The sequence below is a fragment of the Eurytemora carolleeae genome, unplaced genomic scaffold (assembly GCF_000591075.1).
Source record: "Eurytemora carolleeae unplaced genomic scaffold, Eaff_2.0 scaffold9, whole genome shotgun sequence".
In the NCBI taxonomy this organism is placed as follows: Eukaryota; Metazoa; Arthropoda; class Copepoda; order Calanoida; family Temoridae; genus Eurytemora; species Eurytemora carolleeae.
The window spans coordinates 49676-70326 of record NW_019396095.1 but is presented as its reverse complement, the minus strand read 5'-3'; the positions used below and the strand labels follow the sequence as shown (position 1 = coordinate 70326).

General features: G+C 33.4%; 3 protein-coding genes across 16 annotated transcripts in view; 1 reads left to right on the top strand and 2 right to left on the bottom strand.

Moving 5' to 3' along the window:
• Window positions 1–2807, bottom strand: part of LOC111694756 (BET1-like protein) — a 14952-nt gene extending 12145 nt beyond the window's left edge. The window contains exons 1-3 of the mRNA XM_023463761.1: window positions 2201–2807; window positions 1836–1897; window positions 654–719 (exon numbers count right to left, since the gene is read on the bottom strand). Coding sequence (XP_023319529.1) covers window positions 654–719; window positions 1836–1897; window positions 2201–2259 — 187 coding nt within the window. The 5' untranslated portion in view covers window positions 2260–2807. The remainder of the gene's footprint in view (window positions 1–653; window positions 720–1835; window positions 1898–2200) is intronic.
• On the bottom strand, window positions 2267–9509 carry LOC111694754 (potassium voltage-gated channel subfamily KQT member 5-like). 6 transcript variants are annotated; one of them, XR_002763704.1, is made up of 7 exons: window positions 9170–9509; window positions 7534–8429; window positions 6627–6710; window positions 5378–5479; window positions 4743–4907; window positions 2800–4201; window positions 2267–2519 (listed from the first exon to the last, which is right to left on the bottom strand). XR_002763704.1 is itself a non-coding variant. In XM_023463758.1 (6 exons), the coding sequence occupies exons 1-6, from the start codon at window positions 9441–9443 to the stop codon at window positions 4001–4003; spliced, it is 1722 nt and encodes a 573-aa protein (XP_023319526.1). In that variant the 5' UTR covers window positions 9444–9509; the 3' UTR covers window positions 2267–4000. The 6 variants fall into 6 exon arrangements, 1 of the variants encoding a protein (XP_023319526.1); XR_002763705.1 differs by having other exon boundaries at window positions 2267–3329; window positions 3547–4201; XR_002763706.1 differs by having other exon boundaries at window positions 2267–3320; window positions 3547–4201.
• A 1701-nt stretch (window positions 9510–11210) lies between these two features.
• The window catches only part of LOC111694764 (uncharacterized), a 15240-nt gene continuing 5799 nt past the window's right edge, over window positions 11211–20651 (top strand). The window contains exons 1-14 of one of the 9 annotated variants that reach the window (XM_023463771.1): window positions 11337–11531; window positions 12049–12096; window positions 12152–12238; window positions 12951–13034; window positions 13535–13628; window positions 14020–14268; window positions 14552–14696; window positions 15102–15216; window positions 16629–16696; window positions 17019–17081; window positions 17601–17656; window positions 18274–18342; window positions 19354–19459; window positions 19649–19713. In XM_023463771.1, coding sequence (XP_023319539.1) covers window positions 11463–11531; window positions 12049–12096; window positions 12152–12238; window positions 12951–13034; window positions 13535–13628; window positions 14020–14268; window positions 14552–14696; window positions 15102–15216; window positions 16629–16696; window positions 17019–17081; window positions 17601–17656; window positions 18274–18342; window positions 19354–19459; window positions 19649–19713 — 1318 coding nt within the window. In that variant the 5' untranslated portion in view covers window positions 11337–11462. Of the gene's footprint in view, window positions 11309–11336; window positions 11532–12048; window positions 12097–12151; window positions 12239–12950; window positions 13035–13534; window positions 13629–14019; window positions 14269–14551; window positions 14697–15101; window positions 15217–16628; window positions 16697–17018; window positions 17082–17600; window positions 17657–18273; window positions 18343–19353; window positions 19460–19648; window positions 19714–20651 lie in introns of those variants that run through there. The other 8 variants (XM_023463776.1, XM_023463773.1, XM_023463772.1 and 5 more) reach the window with 8 other exon arrangements.

Genomic DNA, 20651 nt, shown 5'->3' with positions numbered 1-20651 from the left:
TGGAAACCGTTACTAATTTGTTATGATATACAATGTAACGAAATAATGATCATAATCTAATATGAAGTTCTAAGAAAAAAAAAATAATACTAATTTGATTTTCTGTTTATTGATCTAACTTTGCTCTCGTCAAATTATTTCAGCCGAGTGCACTTATGTTTTAAAGAATAGGATAAAATAGGATTAAACTGAATCTGAAATAGATACATATTGACACAGATATATATTTTATAATTATGTATTTTATATATTTATATTATAATATTTAATTTATTTGGGTTTCTAAGACAAAATGGAGACGCAAATTATCATATACCGAAGACATTTATTATTTGATCTATCCCTCTACTATTTCTAAGCAGCCACTCCCTTTAAAAGCAATCTCTGAATTTCTCGGCAGTCACTCCCTTTACAGTGATTATTAGGCAACGTAACCCTTTTAAGAGTTCGCTAACCGGACACTTTATTTTAAAGGGACTTATAGACAGAAACTCTGTAAAGGGAATTTAGTGCACACACTCCAAATTCCTTTTTCTAGGCAATCACTTCTTGTAATGGAATCACTAGGCAAACACTTCCTTTTAAGGGATTTCTAAGCTGACACTCTAGTCAAAGGAATCTCTATGCAAACCACTCCATTGAACTGATTTTACCTGTACTTGTGTCAAAATCTCCTCCTACGTCATCTAAAAGACGATGATGATCTTTAGCTTCAGTCTCTAAACAACAACAAATTGTTCATTGTTCATTCACTAGAATTTTCAAAATGGCGGAACCAATTAGACCAAGGGTTCATCTTGAGATTTCACTTTGAGGGATATTAGACTATAATGTTATTTTTGGCAGATTTTAGGGACTAAGAAAGCTATTTCCGGCAGATTTGATGATGAATAGCCGGGCCCTGCATAAACGTAGTGTTGTTAATAGTTTTTGATCGTTTTTAGAAAAAAATAAATCTTCCAAGATTTCAAGACTGTATAATGTTGAAGTTTCCTTTTTCTGATCTTTGTAATATCTTTATCCTAAACTCTAAAAAAGATCGTTTTTGCGTCTTCTTAGTTTTTTTTGCATGTATCTTCTGCCAGGATCAAAGTTAGACATAAAGAAAGGCAAATGTTTAGAATTTTGACCCTGAAAGAAAATATAGCAATAAAAAAGACCCAAAAACGAGCCGATTGAAAGCACATACCTACATGTATGGCACATTTGATTACTAAAGTTAAACTACACGCCTTAAACTTTAAAATTGTGAAAAATATTGAGATTAGACATGTTCGTCAAAGTACAATTTTAACACGACATTAATGGCCCCTTGGTGGGTTAATAACAAACCCACCTAAATTATGTTATATTCAAAATGTACACAAAATCCCAGGTTTTGTAAACCGTGCTCCCCTTTTCAATTATAAAATTGTTCGTTAAGAGATGAAGAAAAATTATGCCAAACAATGTTCACCAAGATTAGTCCTAGATGAACCCCTGAACAAGACCTAAAGACCCAAGCGATAGGTCTCCGCTAAGATTTAAAATTCCCCTTGAAATGTCGTAGTTCTGAAAATTTCAAATCAAATCTGAGATCTTTCCTTTAAACTAAATGGCTTATCATTGTTTTGACAATATTATAAATATTAATAAATCCACTCTCTTATCAAGTATGCAGAAAAAATTCTATAATATCCATATCATTTTGTAACTGCAGGGACCCCTTTTATTTGTTTAAATAGAAGAACAACCTGAAGTTGCAGACCGGAAATTATGGACAAAACTAAGTCTTCGATAATAATAAGTTCTTTCAATAAATAAAAATCTGATTAGTTGTTTTTAAGGGGACTTACCGATATCAAACGCTAACGACTTGAGATATGCGGCTTTACTTGACAATCTTTCCTGGTAGTCCCTGAAGTATAGTTATTGAAAATTAACGACCAGAGCACGAAACCCGGTGTCGGAGCCAGCGTTTCGTATATGGGTTAAGACAGTTTTGTATATAAATTTTTTGGTTCAAAATATTATTACTTCTTTTCATTTTCTAATTTTCAAATTAATATCTACACAACTGGTTACGATGCAGTGTACATTCCTGAGAAATTAACAATAATGGGAGAAAGGATATTTCATATTTAGTTACTTTCTACATTTAAAGCTTTTAACTTTCAAGCATTTCCTGTTATTCGATTTATTTTTTACGTTTAATTTTTACCTATTCTCTTTGTCCACCGCCTCTTCACTGAGGTTGGACCAACCGTTCCTGGAACCCATATCTTCCTCTGTAACACAACCAAAATTATAGATTCGAGAACTTTCTGTATCCAATCATATTATGGAGATTTAGTAGAACATTTTCAAACCGGGAAATGTAGATAATAAGATGGACTATATTAGATTAAAACTGGAACATGTATAACAAATACTCAGTGTCCATTCTATTTTGATGCTGATCCAGATTCTGATAATGACTGTTCTGGGTTCTCAGCACTTAAAACGATATCGGCAATAGTTTGTTTAGTTTAAATTCGTTTCTAAGGTTTTTGGACTTATTAATGGTTCCACCAAAATCTTAAAATTGTAATTATTTTAAAACATTTGCTTTCCTTACACTTTGCTAAATCTAACCTTGAGAGAAGATTAATCCCAAAAAACAGTCCATTTTGGTTGGTTTTCCCGTACATTTTCCCCCAAGAAAACGAATTTAGCATTGATGAAAAGCAAAGTTTTGCAGAATACAGTTTTGAAATGTTGGAACCTTATTTTTATGAAGCAGTATTTTGTTGTAACTACTAACTGTTGTAGTCCAAAAACCTTTACGTCTAAAAACTAAGAAACAAGTTATTGCCTGTCAATATTTGTAACTTAATTATTGATTAAAAATTCGCTGGAACAAAAAGAATTCAACAAGAACATTTTTAAAATTTATCAGTTTTATATTTAACAGATATGATATTTCATCGATTGATTCTTTGGTCCAAGTTTATAATAATAATACAATGGGACTCACCCACTCAGTTTTTAGTTTTATTCACATTAAATTTTTCAAGATTTTTGCAACAATTAGCGGACTTTTTTTAATTAGGTGAGCCCCTGAAAAAATGTATTGACTTTGTATATGCTGAACAGTGTACACAGTACAGCAGTACAGTACAAAAATTTACCAAGAAAGCTTGTGCAAATCAAACAATAATAGTTTAGCACGAATAGTCAGGAAAAACATTGAAAGCACACATAGTAAACATCACATAGTCACAATCTTTGGCACATTAAGCTCAGGTCACATCACACAATTATAAATATAAACATTTAATATGGTCAGTTTAAAGTGATAGCTTTAAAAACTTGTAATAAAGGTTGATTAAAAATTTAGCGACCGTACCTATACTTTTTTATCCTTGTTTAAGAATTGCTGAAATTACTTTTCGAATAAAAGATCGTTGGATCTTAGAAGATTCCTGGATCTTCTTCTTGCGAAGTTTGGATAGAATTGGCTTATCCTAACTCAATCTTCATATGATCGTTAATTTAGTGGCATAAAATTCCAAAAGACAGAATTACCGTGAAACCACTTTGGGACCCACGATAATAATGTTTATTTTAAGTTATTAAAGCTATCAAATGAAGTTAAGCAAATCACAAGTCAAGTTCATTATATGACATCAATATTGACTACAAAGCCATGGATGAATGAAGCAGTAATTAAAAATATTTTCCAAGCTTTAAACGCAAGCACAAACATTTAATACTTAATAAAATCATGCATTAAGTTTGGTCTATTGATCAAAGCTGAAAGGGATTATCAGTGCTATCGGATCTTTCATGTGATCTTCAAATCAAAGAGAAGGATTTCTTCAATTAAGCGATTGGAAATTGATATTTTACGCTGGCGGATTTTCTCGATAGCAACTATTATTCCTATTCTGTTGATCATTTGGAGATATCGCGATAGAGATGCTGTACCCTGAAATCTATGAATAAATTGTTTATTTAAAACAATCAATTATAATGACGTTTAATCATTTAAGATTGCATTGTTTAGGTTCCAGCAAGTGTGAAGCTGATGCGGACTTTTCTCCTGGTGTTCTGATTTGTCCAGATCTTCTCCACTAGTCCCTTGTCCTACCGTGGAGCAGATTGTCAAGCTAGAGTCTAGGACGGAACTAGAACCAGGACTCAGGTTCAACTCACGCTCGTCTTCCAAGACAAGGTTCTCCTAGATAAACGTTTAAAAAGCATGTTCATAGAATTTTTTTAACAAAAGCAGGCCCGTAGCGATGTGGGGGGGGGCACAGGGACACGTGTACCCATTTTCCACAGAAGGGGAATATTATCTGAGAAAAAAAAGTCTTTACAGATATTTGCTCCATTTTTGATGCTACTTTCCGTCCTAAAAATAATTTTCGGCTATTCATGCAAGTAACAATTTTCTGTATACATTCATTCTTTTATGGTTTCTAGCCTTTAACTCGAATTATAACTTGATATCTATTCTGTACATCTTTATTCCTTTAGTTATGAAGGAAATAATGAAAGGCAGTTTTGTGTTTTGCAAATACAAAATATCTTTAATTTAATAGGTTTGTGTTAAACTTTAATAGACTTGTGTTAAACCAGCCAAAATATCATATAAACTAAAATATTGATGTAAGTCAGTTAAAAACAAACATTTTCTGAGACTTTTATAACTTTAAGCCCAACCCCCTTTTATTATTTCTAGCTAGAGGCCTGATCAAAATATATGTTAATCAACTTACTGTATTTAATGATTGATTGGATACTGCTAGATGAAGGATCTTCTTCCTGTCCTCTAGATACATTTCAAGGAATCCTTGGAGCTTCTCATCAATATTATCCACCTGTCTTTCCACATTCACTATTCTTGAGGCCAAACTTGTCTTTGAGTCGTACACATCCTTAGCCTAGAATTTGAATTAAGACTTAAATGTGGCAGAGCTTAAAACTCTAGAATTGGATACCTTTAATCCCAAACACTATATTTATCTTTCCCTGCCAGTTTGCGAGCAATGAGAGTTCACTAATAAAATGGAGCGCAAAATTTCAAATTTCCCGGCTTCTCTGATCTGCTGATCTGGTTTCTCCAAACCCAATTCTATTGGTCGAGTTATATATAGTTTTGTTGATAAAAACTTAAGATTAAGTTAATCTTGAAATTAACAAAAAGAGAAGATGAAGCATTGATTTCGATATCCACAATATTTTAGCTCAGGAAAGGAAGGCGAGGAAGATTTTGCCGAGAATTTCCCTAATGAACTTAAAACTTATTTTCGGAGCATTGGGGAACATAGAACAATTTTTCTTTCTAGAAAAATATTTAGCTTCAAGAAGAACTAAGGGATGGGCTGGGGGGAGGGGGGGCTGTTTAACTAACCTTAGAACCATCTTTGCCAAGGATCAAGTCAAGACGATTCTGGACACTCTTAACTTTTGTCACCAGGTCGGAGTGACCGGCAGAGTAGCTTTCTATCACATCCTAATCAATAATCAACATTTAACTTCTTAACTTGATGCAACACTCCATACAAAGGTACCCTTAAAAGCTTTGTATGAATAAAAAGTACATGTTTTGTTTTTGAAAACTGTTTATGTTGATTTGTGATTACTCTGCAAAAGTGACTTGCGCATTTCTTGTTTGTAAGAAAGATCAGATTTTAACGCTTTTGATCAGATTAAGGTGTCAAGGGCACCGTTGTAAATCGGACATGAAGGATCACGTGAAATTACGCTTACAGTCCCTTTACAGGATACTTTAAGTCTTCTAATTATGATTAATTAATTCTTTATGCTTAAGGGGTTTCAGAACGCCTTGGGCCTCTTTCTAGCAATAGTATTATTGGTTTCTTCGAGAATATAAAATTTACATTTTCAGGTCTTGTTTTCTGTTCACAATGGTGGATTTTCAGAAGAGGAATTTTAATATATTTTTTTTATTTCGACTAATCATCGTCATTTAACTTTTCTTGGATAATGTCAGATGTACAAAAAGTTTAAATCTGATCGGTTCAGCCGTTGATACGTTCATTTGTATACAAACAGAGAAACCAACCATGGATATTAAATAAAAATAAATGAATGAAAAAGCGTTTGAAAAAAATTTCCAAAGATTAGACTCTTTTAATATTTTAGGAATTGCTAATGATGACGTACTTTCTTCAATGTAGAAGTAAGGCGACTAGTTTTTTCTCTCAAGCCTCTTATTCCCAGTATTAGTAATTATAACAAATACAATTATCTTGTACTAGATAAAAAACATGTTTAACATTGATCTTTAGTTTCTCTTAGATTAATATATTTCGAGTGTGGGGGGGGGGGGGGAGATATGACTTGTAAAATATTACTATATCTGATACAAAAAGTCTTGCTTTACCTCCTTCACTGATTTAAATTTTATCCTTACATTCCCATTTATTAAATTGGCCAAGCCGCCAGGTATAAAAGTAATTTTTGGTTGACATTTACCATGCTTTATGAAAAGACGAGCTAAATAAAGAGTTTTAACAAAATGAAATTTCAGATCAAAAGTATTGACAATTGAAATAAAATCTGTTATCGGTTATAATTGGGTACCGTTTTTAACAAAAAAACTCAATTAATATACCGTTTCTAAAACAAAAATTTACCTTGATATCGTAGGGTTTGAGCGCTTCTTTGAACTTTCGTTTGGCGACTAAATATTTGAGTTTACGTATTGCCCTAATAGCACCCTGTTGAAATTGGATTCGTTACAAAACTTTACTTAACCATTTCTTCTAAATCCTTTGACATGGACATCCGAAATTCTGCCAGATTCCCAGTATTAGCTTCTTGCCAAACTATGTTTACTAAGGACTTATGACAAGTCACCACCCTGCTCATCACATTTAATTCAATTTGCATGCACCAATAAAATTCCTTTCCCAGCTATACGTTTCCATAGACATCGAATAAACTTAGTCTTACTCTTTTAGCTTTTAAATGTTTAAAAAAATGATTCGTATGATTAAAAATATGTAAAACAAGTCCTTGTACTAGTTATTTTTTTATGTGGGTGTTCATTGATTTAATTCAGTCTAAAAATCGTAAAAAGAAGTTTATGTGATTATTTTATTTTCTGACAATTTTGAAAAACGTACCAATATCTAGTACTTTTATTAATATTGTAAGTAAACTGATCTTTATTGTTGGGGGGGTCTTCCTTTAATATTGTTTTCAGTGGAGTTACATATTTTAAAAATAAGACAGGGTGTCCCAGAAAACAGTAAATTTGCTACAAAATTACATGGGTCTTTGATCGAAGTGGCTTTTTTTCGTGAACAGCATAATGTTCGAAATAAAAATAAAATGTGATTTTAAAAATGTAGTCTGCAATTTTTCTTGCTCCGTTATTGGCCTGAGATAGTGAAATTTGTTACGAGTTCATTTTAACTAATGAAATAATAGTTAGCAATATAATTCTCATTCAAATTTAGAGTATTAAGAAGGAGCAAACACCATTTTTGATTTGATAACCTCTTCACAATTATAATAAGTAATGAATCCATTTAGTGCCTTGTGCTTGTGAGTAAGAAGAAACGGTAAAGTGGCCAAACATTCGTCATCGTCATCGGAGAACCTTCGAGAAAAGGGTTCAGAATTTTTTCTGCTCTGTCGTCCCTCGTCAAAGCATGTTTCAGTCTCTACTCTCAGCTTGGTTCTGAAGTGCTCTAAGACTGGAGATTTCAAGGAGTGTCGTGTTCTACGGATTGAAAGTCTGTGAACGAATGAAGTGTTGTTCTTGAAAGATGGCGGAGACTTCGGCGGAACCATGTGAATCCTCCAGGTTGCAGAACTACTATGCCCGTCGGTCACGGCGTAACACCGCCACAAGCATTGTATAAGCGTAGCGGCGGGAACCCGCCGACGTATCATGTGTTTCTGTCTCTGCTGTTGCTGAACCTTCAAGGCAAACCCTGATCCAAGAATTCCGGCGGGAAGCGCAAAAAACGATATTCCGGCAATAGCTGAGAAGCTTGCAATGATTTTACCCTGCCAGGTTTTAGGAGTTATATCACCGTATCCTACTGTACAGAGAGTAATAACACCCCACCAGAGCGCATGAGCGAAGCTTTCAAACTCGAGATTTACATCCTTCTCCGCCAGGTACATCACGAAGGAGGAGAAGATGAGGATTAAGAATGCAATGTAGAGGGTTGTGAGCAGCTCCTGTCTGTGAGCATAAACTACAGAACCCAGTAGTTTCCAGGTTCCTCCACGTCGATCCATCCGCACAAGACGGAGGATCTGGAAGAACCGGAGACCTCGAAGCGCAGAGGCTGCGTAAACCTGACCTCCAAGCCCGGATAGGACTACAATAGAAGCGCATATTGTAACTATGTCTATGATACAAAATGGACATTTGATAAACTTCAGTCTTCCTAACAATCCCTGGTACCTGGACCTGCATCCTGAACATAAACGTTTTTCAGAACTCATGATTTAGAAGCGATAAAAATCCACAAATTAAAATTAAAAATATATTTCTTCCAACAACTTTTATACTTTTGTGCAAAATAACGTCCTCAATTAACCTTTTATTTTGATGAAAAATGTTTAAAATTGAGTTACCAAGTATGACCTAATATATTGAAGAAAATTAGAATAACATGGTTCATGAAACTATTACATTTGCAACCAATTTAAAAGACAGTTAAAAGAAGCACTGAGGGAGGGAGACAATATAATCTGTTTGGGTAGAGAGTACAATCTTAACAGAAGTAAGAAAATATTACGAATTGCAGAGCATTGCAAAAATGGGGAAGAAATATCATCTTTCTTTTTTTCAGTTTTTACTATTTAGACCCAAATAAAGAATATAGGCACAATTTAAGTAAAAATGCGTTGTAATTTCCAGCAGGAGTGTACACTACGTTTTCTATCAAAAATTCATTTTCCCTCAATTCAGCGAATAAAACATTTTAAAATCTGGGGGTGGTGGGATTTTGAATTGTGAAGGAAATATACCCTTAACTAAATAAAACTGAAGAAGGTAGTAGAAAATAAGTACTTACTTACTTGGTTACTTGTACTCCTTGATAAATAGGGTTACCAGATTTTATTGAGAATAAGAAAATATTTTTCAGTGTGAGGAAGGGATCACATTTAAGTAAAAATATACACCCCTGGGTATCAAACATATTAAACTAACCTGCCGACCAGAGTCTAACAGTGAACTCGATACTAAACCAGATCACGATAACTATCTCGAGACGGAACAAGATCTCCCCCGCCTCAACCTCATGCTCCTTGATCGTAGAGAACACGGAGAGGGCGATACACACGAACACGAGGCAGAACACGAGCACGTGATACAGGATCTCATATCTACTGTTTGGTCTCTCCAGAAAGTTATAAGCTTTAGATTGTATTTTCCTAAACGCAACATTCTTCCTCGACTGTCGAATAAACAGAGTATCACCCATGAGATGTGTCAGGGATAATAAATATTATATCTAACATAATTTCTGTAAATAATATTAAGGATAAATATAAAAAGGGTGGGTCTGTCCTTTTGAACGATTTTTGGACCACCCCCTTCTATCAATTTTGTACATGCCTGACTAATTTTCAGCAAAATTATAGTTTATTTTGTATTATATAGGGGTAGGTTAGGACATTTTCTGACCGATCGCTGCGGCTAGGACATCCCCCCCTTCCTATCAATTTTGTAAATGGATCTCATATGTTACATATGGATATAATTGGTCATCTGGCTGCAGCGCCCGGCCCCCTAGCCTGTTCTAGCTGGGGTGCTCGACCCCCTAGCATGGCCTAACCTAAGATATGGGCTAAGGAGGGGGGGGGGATCTTAGTCATCTTATAAATTAAACGAGCAGCATTAAGGATAATGGGATCCGTCCTATTGTACGGTTTTAGCCCCTCCCCCTGAACATGATCAATATTTTTCAATAAAATTAACATTATTTATTTTGTAATATTTCGGGATTAGGTTTTGACACTTTCTGGGCCAGGAGCGCTGCGGCTAGGATATTCTTGGGGCCGAGAGCCGCGGCTTAGAGAAGCTAGGGTAGGAAGATGGAAACCCAGTGGGGGGGGGGTCCAAAAAGCGAACAATAGGAAATTAAAGGGTGGTGAAGACATTAACACAAAATTAAACCCAAAATTGTAAATGACCTTTAAGCGCTTCACGGTCAACATGAATTAAAGACTCTGTGCATAGTCTGGAATTTTTCCACGTTTAAATTTAATTAAGAATAAACATATTCATAAAATACTAATAAAAAATATTTTCACTGAACTGCGATCTTTAAATAGTCACTTTAATCATGAACTTGACTTTATGGGTCCACTTGAATTCGCTTCTAAACCAGGGTGCCCAACTCTAAATTGTCAAAAATCCACTGAAAGGCAAATTTTTATCCACAAAATCCTCAATAAATAACTAAGAAATCCCCAGAAAATCCTCAATTTTTCCTGCAGAAAACAGCTTTTTTAGAGTTTTTTGGGAGGATTTATGAGAGTTTTTAACATTTATTTTTGTAACTGATGCAATTTCAGATCTCTTTACTGCAGTGCAAATGTTATAGTTTCATTTAAAACTCTGAAACACAAAAAGATTAAAAGTCACATTACACACTTCGAAAAAAATAGTTGCTTACAATTCAGAGCTCATGTTACATACTTTGAAAAAAATTGCCAAAAAACTAATGTTAAACCGAAATTCCAAAAAATAGTTTTTTTGATCCTATAGATTAAACAATTTTCAAGATACCGATATGAAAACAAATGAGCGTCAGTGGAATCTCAGACATCTTCAGATTGTAATATTTTGAAAAAAAAAAATTACTACTGACATTTGTGAATTTTTTCTGCCTTTAAATTAATTTTCTCGTGGAAATTTTAATTTTACAGAAAACTTTATTTCTAAAAGTTGTCCAGATTAACAATACTCATCTAATACAAACTGACAATATTTAAATTTAAAAAAAATAAAAAATGTTACAGGAAAACTTTCCTATAATTTCGAGACATGTTTTTCCTTAATTTTTGACAGAATATCAGAAATATCAGAATAAAGATTAAAATCCCCAGAATATCTACAAATCCCAAAGGGGTTTCAAAATCCCCAGATTTGGCACTTCTGGGGATTTAATCCACAAGGTTGGGCACCCTGTTCTAAACTGTAACTGCAGAAAATGATGACGAAAGTTTGGAGTCTGAGCAGAGAGCATGTTGAGACTCCATGCAGAGCTAAATTTCAGAACTCCATGCAGAGACAATACGGAGATTCATGCGGAGCTAAGTGTAGAACTTCATGCAGAGCTAGGTGGAAAAGAAAGTCCATATTGAGCTAATTTAAAAAATGATAACACAACGCGGCAAAAACGCTCAATAAATTTTCAAACGCATTCGCAAGTTCAATTTTAAATCTGGGATAACAGCTGAGAAAAACATACATGGGTTAATCAAAGCGAGTGAAAATGTCGGGAGAAACAAGTTTAAATGAAATTGAATTAAAAATCGAGACTTCAACTTTCCTCGTTGACAAGGTTAGGACAGATTATTGGGTTTAAAATAGAAGATTCGTGCCGAGCGAGCTTCTTTATCGGATTTAAGCGAACGCTAGATCCTCTAACTGAAAGAAGTGGTTTTGCTAATTGGGTGTCTAGTTAACCGTGATCATGATAACGTTTGGGGGCTATAATGAACTCTTTACAGTTAGTATGAAAATTGCTTTAAACCGTTTGAAAGGGGTGTAAACTTTTCAGAATTACTCCTCCCACTAGAAGGGAGGGGGGGGGGATTTTTTTGATGATTTGGGTGGGGAAAAGTGTAAAATGGGAGATCAAAAGGCAAGTTTTTCTATTCTTTTGATATTGATTACCCAAAGTTTCATTGTTTTCCATAAAATAATTTATTTTCCCCAATTCAATGATTAACCCTAAATAAATGCGCGCAGTTAAGCATACATAACATGAATTTCAGAAGGGGAGGGATGTTTTTTGGAGAAAAATACACCCCTTCCGTTATATTTGGTTCTTCCTACTTTTCTTTGTTCAATCAAAGGTAAAGGACGCGGGACTCCGGCAGTTAGACCTAAAGGGAGGGCTATGGGTATTTATAAAAAGTCAGAAAATTAATAAAAGATAAACACTTCTTGTTCAATTAGGTTTTGTTGAGTGAAAAATCTTCCTACTTTAAAGTTTTGTTCGGAGAAAACTTTAAGGAAGGTGTTCAAAAACAAATTAAGATTCAGGTAATTTAGATGATAAAGAAATACATTTCTCAAATCAATATTTTGTCAGCTCTACAAGGTTACCCATAAACTCTGAGAATTTAAATTTTTAACATAAAAAAGATTCTATGTACGTCTAGATATGGGTTTGACTTAGAAAACGCTTTTTGGGCCGCGACTAGGACAGGTAATAGGGCCGAGCGCCGAGGCTAGGACAGGCGATATGGCCTGGCGCTGCGTCCACTTGTCCAACCATGCTCAGGTGTTACCGATGATATTCAAGTACAATGTCGAAAGGGGAGGGTTAAGGAGGTTCAAAAATTGTTTTCTAACAAATTAACGGCACTTTATAAGTTTAAATCTACTGATAAGTGATCTATATTAGAAAGTTTCTCGTTAAATAGATTCAGCTTCGGACATGTATATTAAATTAATATATGTATATATTAATATTAAATTAACCGAATCAATCCTTATAGGGGTCGAATTAGCCCCCCCTTTCCCCCCACTTTGTAAGTGTAAACTATGATTCCCAGGAGGGTTCCCTGCGCGGACAATTTCATTATTTTTATTGTATGTCGCTTACCGGATTTATCGAGCGGTCGAACTCGTCGAAGATGATTCTGTCGGAGTTCAGACTTTTTTTGTATGGAGATTTTCGTACTCTGAAGTCTCTTCTTTGTTGGTAACCTGGGGGTTCTTTTTTTATTTTTACTAAAATTTCGACTTTTAGGATGTTGATCCGTCAGCTTTTTCAACAATTCTCAACTGGTGCAAATTTGGTGCCTTGGGTAAATACACTAAAATGTTACTTTTCGTAAGTGTATTATTATTAGATAAAAGTACTCGTCTTAATGTACCCTTTCATTGATAGAGAGAATGTCCGATTCTCAACCAAACCTTTTTATAAAACATATTTATGATCAGTATTGTGTAAGATATCGTTTTTCTTGTTTGAAAAGTGTATAAAAGTTCTGAAAAGTGTATACAAGTTCTGAAAAGTGTATAAAAGTTCTGAAAAGTGTATACAAGTTCTGAAAAGTGTATAAAAGTTAAGAAAAGTATATAAAAGTTCTGAAAAGTGTATACAAGTTCTGAAAAGTGTATAAAAGTTCTGAAAAGTGTATAAAAGTTCTGAAAAGTGTATAAAAGTTAAGAAAAGTATATAAAAGTTCTGAAAAGTGTATACAAGTTCTGAAAAGTGTATAAAAGTTCTGAAAAGTGTATAAAAGTTCTGAAAATTTTTTTTTTTTTGAGAAGAAATATGAAAGTCGCTATACTTTCATAGAGAAAATTGAAAATAAGAAATTTATTAAGAGAAAACTATGGAATCCTCGTGCATTCTTCATCAGACAAAAGCTTTACTCAGTCGATATGTCTCTTCGACAACTCATACCATTCCCTGTATCTGGTTAGTGACGTGCTTTAAGTTGGTTCGTTTTTCAGTCGTTTCAGGGTCAAGATTTGGCATAGTGTTAAGAAACGCAAATGTTTTCAAAATTATTTATTCGAAACATTTGCTTTTTTTTGTACTTTGTCAAATTTTGGCCCTGACCAAAGAAATATGCACACAAAAAAAACGAATAACGATGCAAAATTGATATTTTTTACCAAATTAATAATAACATTGTTTTAAAATGTGTATAAGCAATTAAATTTGTTTAGCAATATTAGCTATATCTTAGCCATTAAAACTATTTTATGAGTAAGTTTATCTTTTGTTCTGGAGAATGGGGGATTAAAATCAAGTATATTAAGAATAAATGAATAAGTGAATACAGTCATATTTTTACTTTATTTAGATATGTCGTCATTAGAAACTGTGAGTATAATCTCTCTGCTCAAGACCTCTCATATTCTCCTATTTGACGATGTATCCCGGAGAAGCGAGGAGACCTTGCTAACCAGGGTTGAGCAGGAAATCCCGGGATCATGTCTCCAGGTTCTCCTTGTAGCAGGGGAGCTGGGGTTGAGTAATCTTAAAAAGATTAGTCTCCGTCTTGCGGTTGATAAATTTGACAAACTTAATATTGAAGATCTGGCGTCTCTAGGAAATTATTGAAAACCGTTATATTTAAGTATGATTATTCGGGCTTTTTTTCTACTGTTTTTTTTTGTATACGTACTCACTTATGCACATTTTAATAACTATATAGAATATATAAAAAAAACTTAACTTAAAATATTCATTTGTTTAATGTCGGACCTTCAAGTTCGTATTCACTAGTGAGAAAATCATACAAGAAAATTTTTAACATTCAAATTTCAAAGACGACATTTATTCCCGTAGGAAACTAAAAAATAAACCCTGATTCCAATTCTCTCAATGGTTAGATGAAGAGACCCTGTCCGACATACTTCTGAATCCGGACCTGGATTGTAGGACGGATTCTAAACTGATCTCCGTCCTCCAGTCCTGGACTAAACACTGGAGCTTGGTTCCACAAACTTTAACAAAAAAACTTATTAAATTACAAATGTAAGAAACATCTAGAACTTCGCCATCCTTTATTATTTGAGATAAAAATATAATTAATTGACGTGCAAATCTGTAAGAATGAGAAATATTGATTTAATGATGACTAGGTCAAATGACTGCACATTGCAGATTATGAAATATGGACTTCTATTTAGAAAATACAACAGGTTGTTGATCAAATTCGATGAATTATTTAGACAATAAATGCATTAAATCATGCTTTATTATTTTTTTAGTTTTATGAAAACCATGTTCAGTAAATAATCGAAAATGATTACTCGCTCAAAATTCTTATTTTCTAATCTCTATGTTTATCCAAAGTTAACACTATCAGGTGAGGATTAAGCAAGTTTAAGATTACAGGTTTAAGGGAGTGATCAGCTCTTATTTCAATTATATTTGCAGAAGTCTGATGGAAGAAATATCAGAAACCTGTAACCTATCTCCAGCTTTCATTAGTTCCTTACACCTGGAGTATTCAACCTTTCTAGCTCACTTAGATTCACTTAAACAAATCCAGGTCGGAAATCTTTTGTATTATGACGCTTTTTATACTAATCATTTATACTAGTCATTAAACCTCATATTTGTGTTAAACTTGTGTCAAACTTGTGTTAAACTTATGTCAAACATGTGTCAAACATGGTCAAACATGTGTCAAACATGTGTCAAACATGTGTCAAACATGTGCTAAACATGTGTCAAACTTGTGTNAGGTCGGAAATCTTTTGTATTATGACGCTTTTTATACTAATCATTTATACTAGTCATTAAACCTCATATTTGTGTTAAACTTGTGTCAAACTTGTGTTAAACTTATGTCAAACATGTGTCAAACATGGTCAAACATGTGTCAAACATGTGTCAATCATGTGTCAATCATGTGTCCATCATGTGTCCATCATGTGTCAATCATGTGTCAATCATGTGTCAAGCATATGTCAACCATGTGTTAAACATGTGTCAAACCTGTGTCAAACATGTATTAATCATGTGTCAATCATGTGTCAATCATGTGTCAATCATGTGTCAATCATGTGCCAATCATGTGTCAAACATGTGTGTCTCTTGAAGTTTTAGTAATTTAATAAATTTTCTACTTTCTTTGAGCATTAAAAATATACTTTATATTTCTGTAAATACAAAATTGCATAGGAAATTTGCAAAGAATGGGGAATACTTGTTTGATCTAAAATTTAATTTTAAAGATGGAAAGTATTAAATTATTTTGAATTAAATTTAAAATATTGACTGTGTACTAACTGTTCTCACTGTAAAGGGAATGTTCATGAAAATGTTTAGAGGTTCAGAGTTCGGAATTTATGATATGTAGTAGTTGAACAACCTTTTAACCACAGCCACGTATTCAATTAAACCCTATCTCTGTTTTAACTTGATCTCAATGGGAAAAGGCTGAATTATCCGTGTCTCTTTCATAAATTCCGACCTCTGATTGTAGTTTATCTTACAGAAATATACAACAAAATAACTTTCACCTGGCCATCCCCTCTCTTCCAAATATATGCTTAGAAACTTTGAACAGAGCAGTAAACAAATCTGAGAAACAAATAATTGAAAATTAGTTCCAAGTTTTTTTTTTTTATTATGTAAATTATTTCTCATCGTCTTGTCGATATCTAATGAAAACTTTTGTACTTGCGAAGAAATGACGGATAATACCCCAGTGTTTCTTAAACATGATAGCATGTTGGCATTGAAAGCACGGTATTATGCCACCACTCAGCACAGTAAAGTATCGATTAATGCTTTTATTTTATCTCAAATTGTCCTTTATCCGTTTTTTCATGTATAATCCTTTAAAATAAAGAATTGCAATTCAGGGAAAAGATTGAGATTTATTTATTTAATTATAGCAGCTTTGTTATTTGTTAAGTTTTAAAATTCATTTTGAATAAAAAGTTTTATTTTCAGAAACTGGAATCAGAGATGAATCTATCTTTAATAAATGAAATGATTCCATACTTCCAAGCAAATATTAGGTATTTTATGAATAGATAGATACAAATCTAATGGGGATGGGGGGGGGGGGGAAAAAGAGGTCAGAAGGGGGGGGATTGTTCCCCCCCCCCTTTTGCAGTATCTGATTGAAGTTTCGTTATAATAATTAATTTTCTAGAAATAATAAATTTGTAACAGATTTTTATTTAAGTGCATACTAGTCATTTCTAATTATTTTTTTTATTAATTTTTGTATTGATAATTAAAAAATTATTCATTTTGAAATAATAGTATGCAAAGAATGTAATAACTGGATATCTCACTGTTTCTATTGTTTTTTTTTTGTTACTTTGTAACTTTTAGAGATTGCATTGTGTTCCCTTGTATTCTTGCATATCGAGTACCTGACAGTCAAGATGGAAACAGGTAGAAATTATTATCATTAAACTTTAATAATAATATATCATAACAATTTAACCAAATTATATAGTATTACACAACAGTGGATTGAATGGCACCTTTGTTCTTTCTTTGAATTTGAAATACCTCACGAGATTTGGCATTTATTTAAGCTTTATTTAACTTATATGATGTTTGATCTCGATATCCACTGTGGACACTTATAATTTAAGGATTTATGCTTTTCACTTCATTTCAGTTATTCCCCCTCCCTGAAAATAGCTCGCTTCAACCCCTGCAGATTAATTTAATCTTTTCGATTTATTGAGAGGAAATGAAATGCAGAGATGAAGCATTGATCCTCAAATCAAAAGTGCCTAATTAAGTATCTAAAAGTTTCCAGCTCTGGTACAGTTTTAGGGGTTAAGAAGTTACGAACTACTTGTCCATTTGTGGTAGTTATGAGAATAATCCAAACATAAACAATATGCTAATAAACTTGAAATTATTATTCTTGGCGGTTAGATTTATATTTTGATATGCAAGGAGAAGAAACACTGACAGAAGATGGATTTGTTTTCAATTCGATCCTCGGACTGCAGGAATAATCCAATTCGTCCAATTTTTCAAATATTTATTCACTATACTTTGTACTTTACAGAGTTTTCTATTTACACATGTTGCTTGTCTATTTGTTACAGGGGTGGCTTATGAAATTTTCCAGTAGGGGGGGGGGGGGTATAATTGAAAAATCGGACGCGAAATATGGCTGTTTCCCCATTGTACGAATAAGAAATCCTTGCAGATAGCTGATCAACAGAAAGCTGAAATTATCGTTAGTGCGTAGTGTAAAACTAATTATTTTATTTTTGAGAACTTTTTAAGCACTGTCAATATTTTCTCAAAATGGGAATGTATAGATAAAATTTAACTCGACAAAGATATGCGTTATTAAACCTGGATACCAAAAAATCAATATATGATACATATTTCACAGCTGAGGCAACTTCATGCATTTTCAAGCTATGCCAATCGGAGGCTACTAAATGGGGGACAATTTGAGGGCGAAACAAATGGGCGCCTTTAATTCGATTTTAATTAACGGACTCCAGGAGCACTGGAAGTCTTGGGTACGAGCACCACATTTTCCCCCTCTCACCCAAAAGTTTTTAGAAAAGTAATTAATTCACTGTTAAACTGATCGGATTCTTCTCAATAGAATTTCGGGAGAGATTCGGATTAGACGATATTTGTAACAAAGACCGGGGTTATCTGGCGTATCCTACAGGTAATATAAATATTCCAATTATTTTTTAGTGTTAATAGTTTTTATTTGATTATTCTTCAAATCTATATTTGGTTCCAAATAATTTAACAATTGAAAAATACGTAAAACAACACAGACTATATAAATTGTAATTTGATTTAAACTTTAAAATGAAAATTTATAAGTTTTTATTGATAGAATTATTTATACCATCAATAATGAGTATCATGATGTAGTTGAACTAGGTACAGTTAGTTGAAATACTTGTCTTGTGCCCTCTTGGCCATGCTAGAATAGTTCAACTTCTCGGGATTCATTAAATCCTATCTTTGGTTCTGGTACCTAAACTCTAACTGTTAAACTTATTTCTCTGATGAAAACTAACCGTAACTAAACCCGTTCAAAAAATTGCCAGAAGAGTCATCTTAACCCCAACGCCGACCAATGACTAGCCCTAAACCTTAAAAGGGTTGACCAATGATAATTCTCGAAGCATTTGTCTTTTACTCTTGAGCCCTCTCATTGGTCGAAAGCCTAGCGGTATTGTTCGTACAATCATTCAACAAAAAGAGAGATTTTTGATTATTATGCACCCTCTAGAAGACGCTGTGCCCCCCCCCCCGCCCCTTAAAAACCCCTATTTTGAAGAAGAAAAAAATTAACCCCCTGGAAGTTAGGTTTTTTGTTTGTTTCCGCGGAGCGCAATACAAATTTTCAGAGTTATTTTACGAGCTGAATTTTGTGTAAAAAAATTTAAAAAAGGATGAAAAAACTTGCCTTTTAATGTCTTGTAATTTTTTTCCCCCAAATCATATCATTTTATAATTACACGAGTAGGGGAGGCACGTGCACCCAGTGCCCCCACCCCTCTCGTACGCCCCTGGTCGAAAGCCTAGTGGTATTGTTTAAAAATCATTCAACAAAAACGAAAGATTTTTGATTTTCGCAGGTTTTAAATTTTCATTCAAAAACTAAAATTTAAATCTGCGAATAAAAATAATCCAACCCAGACCCTTAAATATGTGTGTTTAGGTTGTAGAGTTACCAGCTCTGGGTCTAACATATATATATCTGGAGGAGCGTTTGATCCTGCCAGAAACTGGTGGAACCTTCATATATTCAGAATATCCTTTCCTAGGTTACAAATTCTCAACTTTAAATAATGGAAGAAAAATACTTAAATTTCATTCTTGAAAAATATTATTTCAATATTTCGATCATTCTCCTTGTGAAACAAGAAACTACAAGGCTCATTCTTCTGTTACCCAATTTCCCAGTATTTCTTTTTAAATATCAGACTTTAAAAAGAAGTAAATTTTTTTTCTAGTGGAACATGTGAAATAGTGGGGAAATTATCTGAACCAAGACGACATCACAGCGCTGTTATCATTGGTATGATTAATGATAAATATAAAAATAATGCTTCTGAAATATCTAGGCAGCTATAATTATGTAAAGTAGTAACCTCTGTCTACTGTTTTTGTTGTTGTATGTCCTATCATAATTCACAAACCCTTGACCGATTTGTCTCAAATTTGGATAGGGGAGCTCGGTAAAACCTTGGGAAAGTTTTAAAAATTTTGTTTATTGACTTTAGCATGGAAAGTTTTGATTTCCAGGCAAAGCTGGGTTAATGAGAAAGCCATAACGAGTTGTTATTAAACCTAGTCTGAGAAAAGTTTGTTATGATGATCATTGATAGAAATTGACACGTGTTATCATTAAATATAAGTTAAAAGGATTCGTAACTTTCATTCATTTTGTTAACAAGCTTATTTTAGCGTCAAAAATAATATTGTAAAATAAGTGTGTATTTTTTTCAATTTACCAGTGCAGACCGAATTTAATTTAAAAGCGAAGATGGTAAATTATCTCATTAATAATGATTTCTCAGCATTTTTATTTTTCCTGTCTGGCATTAAAGGGAGTGTTTGCGAAAAATGAAAGGGGGTATAGGCTTAATGCGATATAAAAGCGATTTTGCTCGCTACAAATCTTACTTCTATCTGTTGCGTCTATAAGGAGAAAATTGTTAAAAACGTCTCATACCGAATAACATGGCATTATTGGCGTCCATACAAATTGAGAAAATTGCAACATACGACTTAGACCGTAAAAAAATCAATTTAATTTCAAACAAATCATTCAGATATTACAACCTATAGTCATCGATTATCTTTCGCCACATTTATATATAGTTGATTTTTCATAATATGTTTTAATTGTTATGATCTGAGAGTTACTTATAAAAACGTTTATTCCTGTTTCGAGGATTTTTGGTAATGAAGACGACATTTTCATATTTTCCAGGAATGTTCGAAAACAAGTTG

Excerpts from the sequence above, each read along its gene's own strand:
- LOC111694754 (XM_023463758.1), bottom strand. The coding sequence starts at position 9,443 with ATGGGTGATACTCTGTTTATTCGACAGTCGAGGAAGAATGTTGCGTTT. Across the intron at positions 4,908-5,377 it reads TTGGCAAAGATGGTTCTAAG|GCTAAGGATGTGTACGACTC; the intron begins GTTAGTTAAACA and ends TTCAAATTCTAG. Across the intron at positions 4,202-4,742 it reads CCAATCAATCATTAAATACA|GAGAACCTTGTCTTGGAAGA; the intron begins GTAAGTTGATTA and ends ACGTTTATCTAG.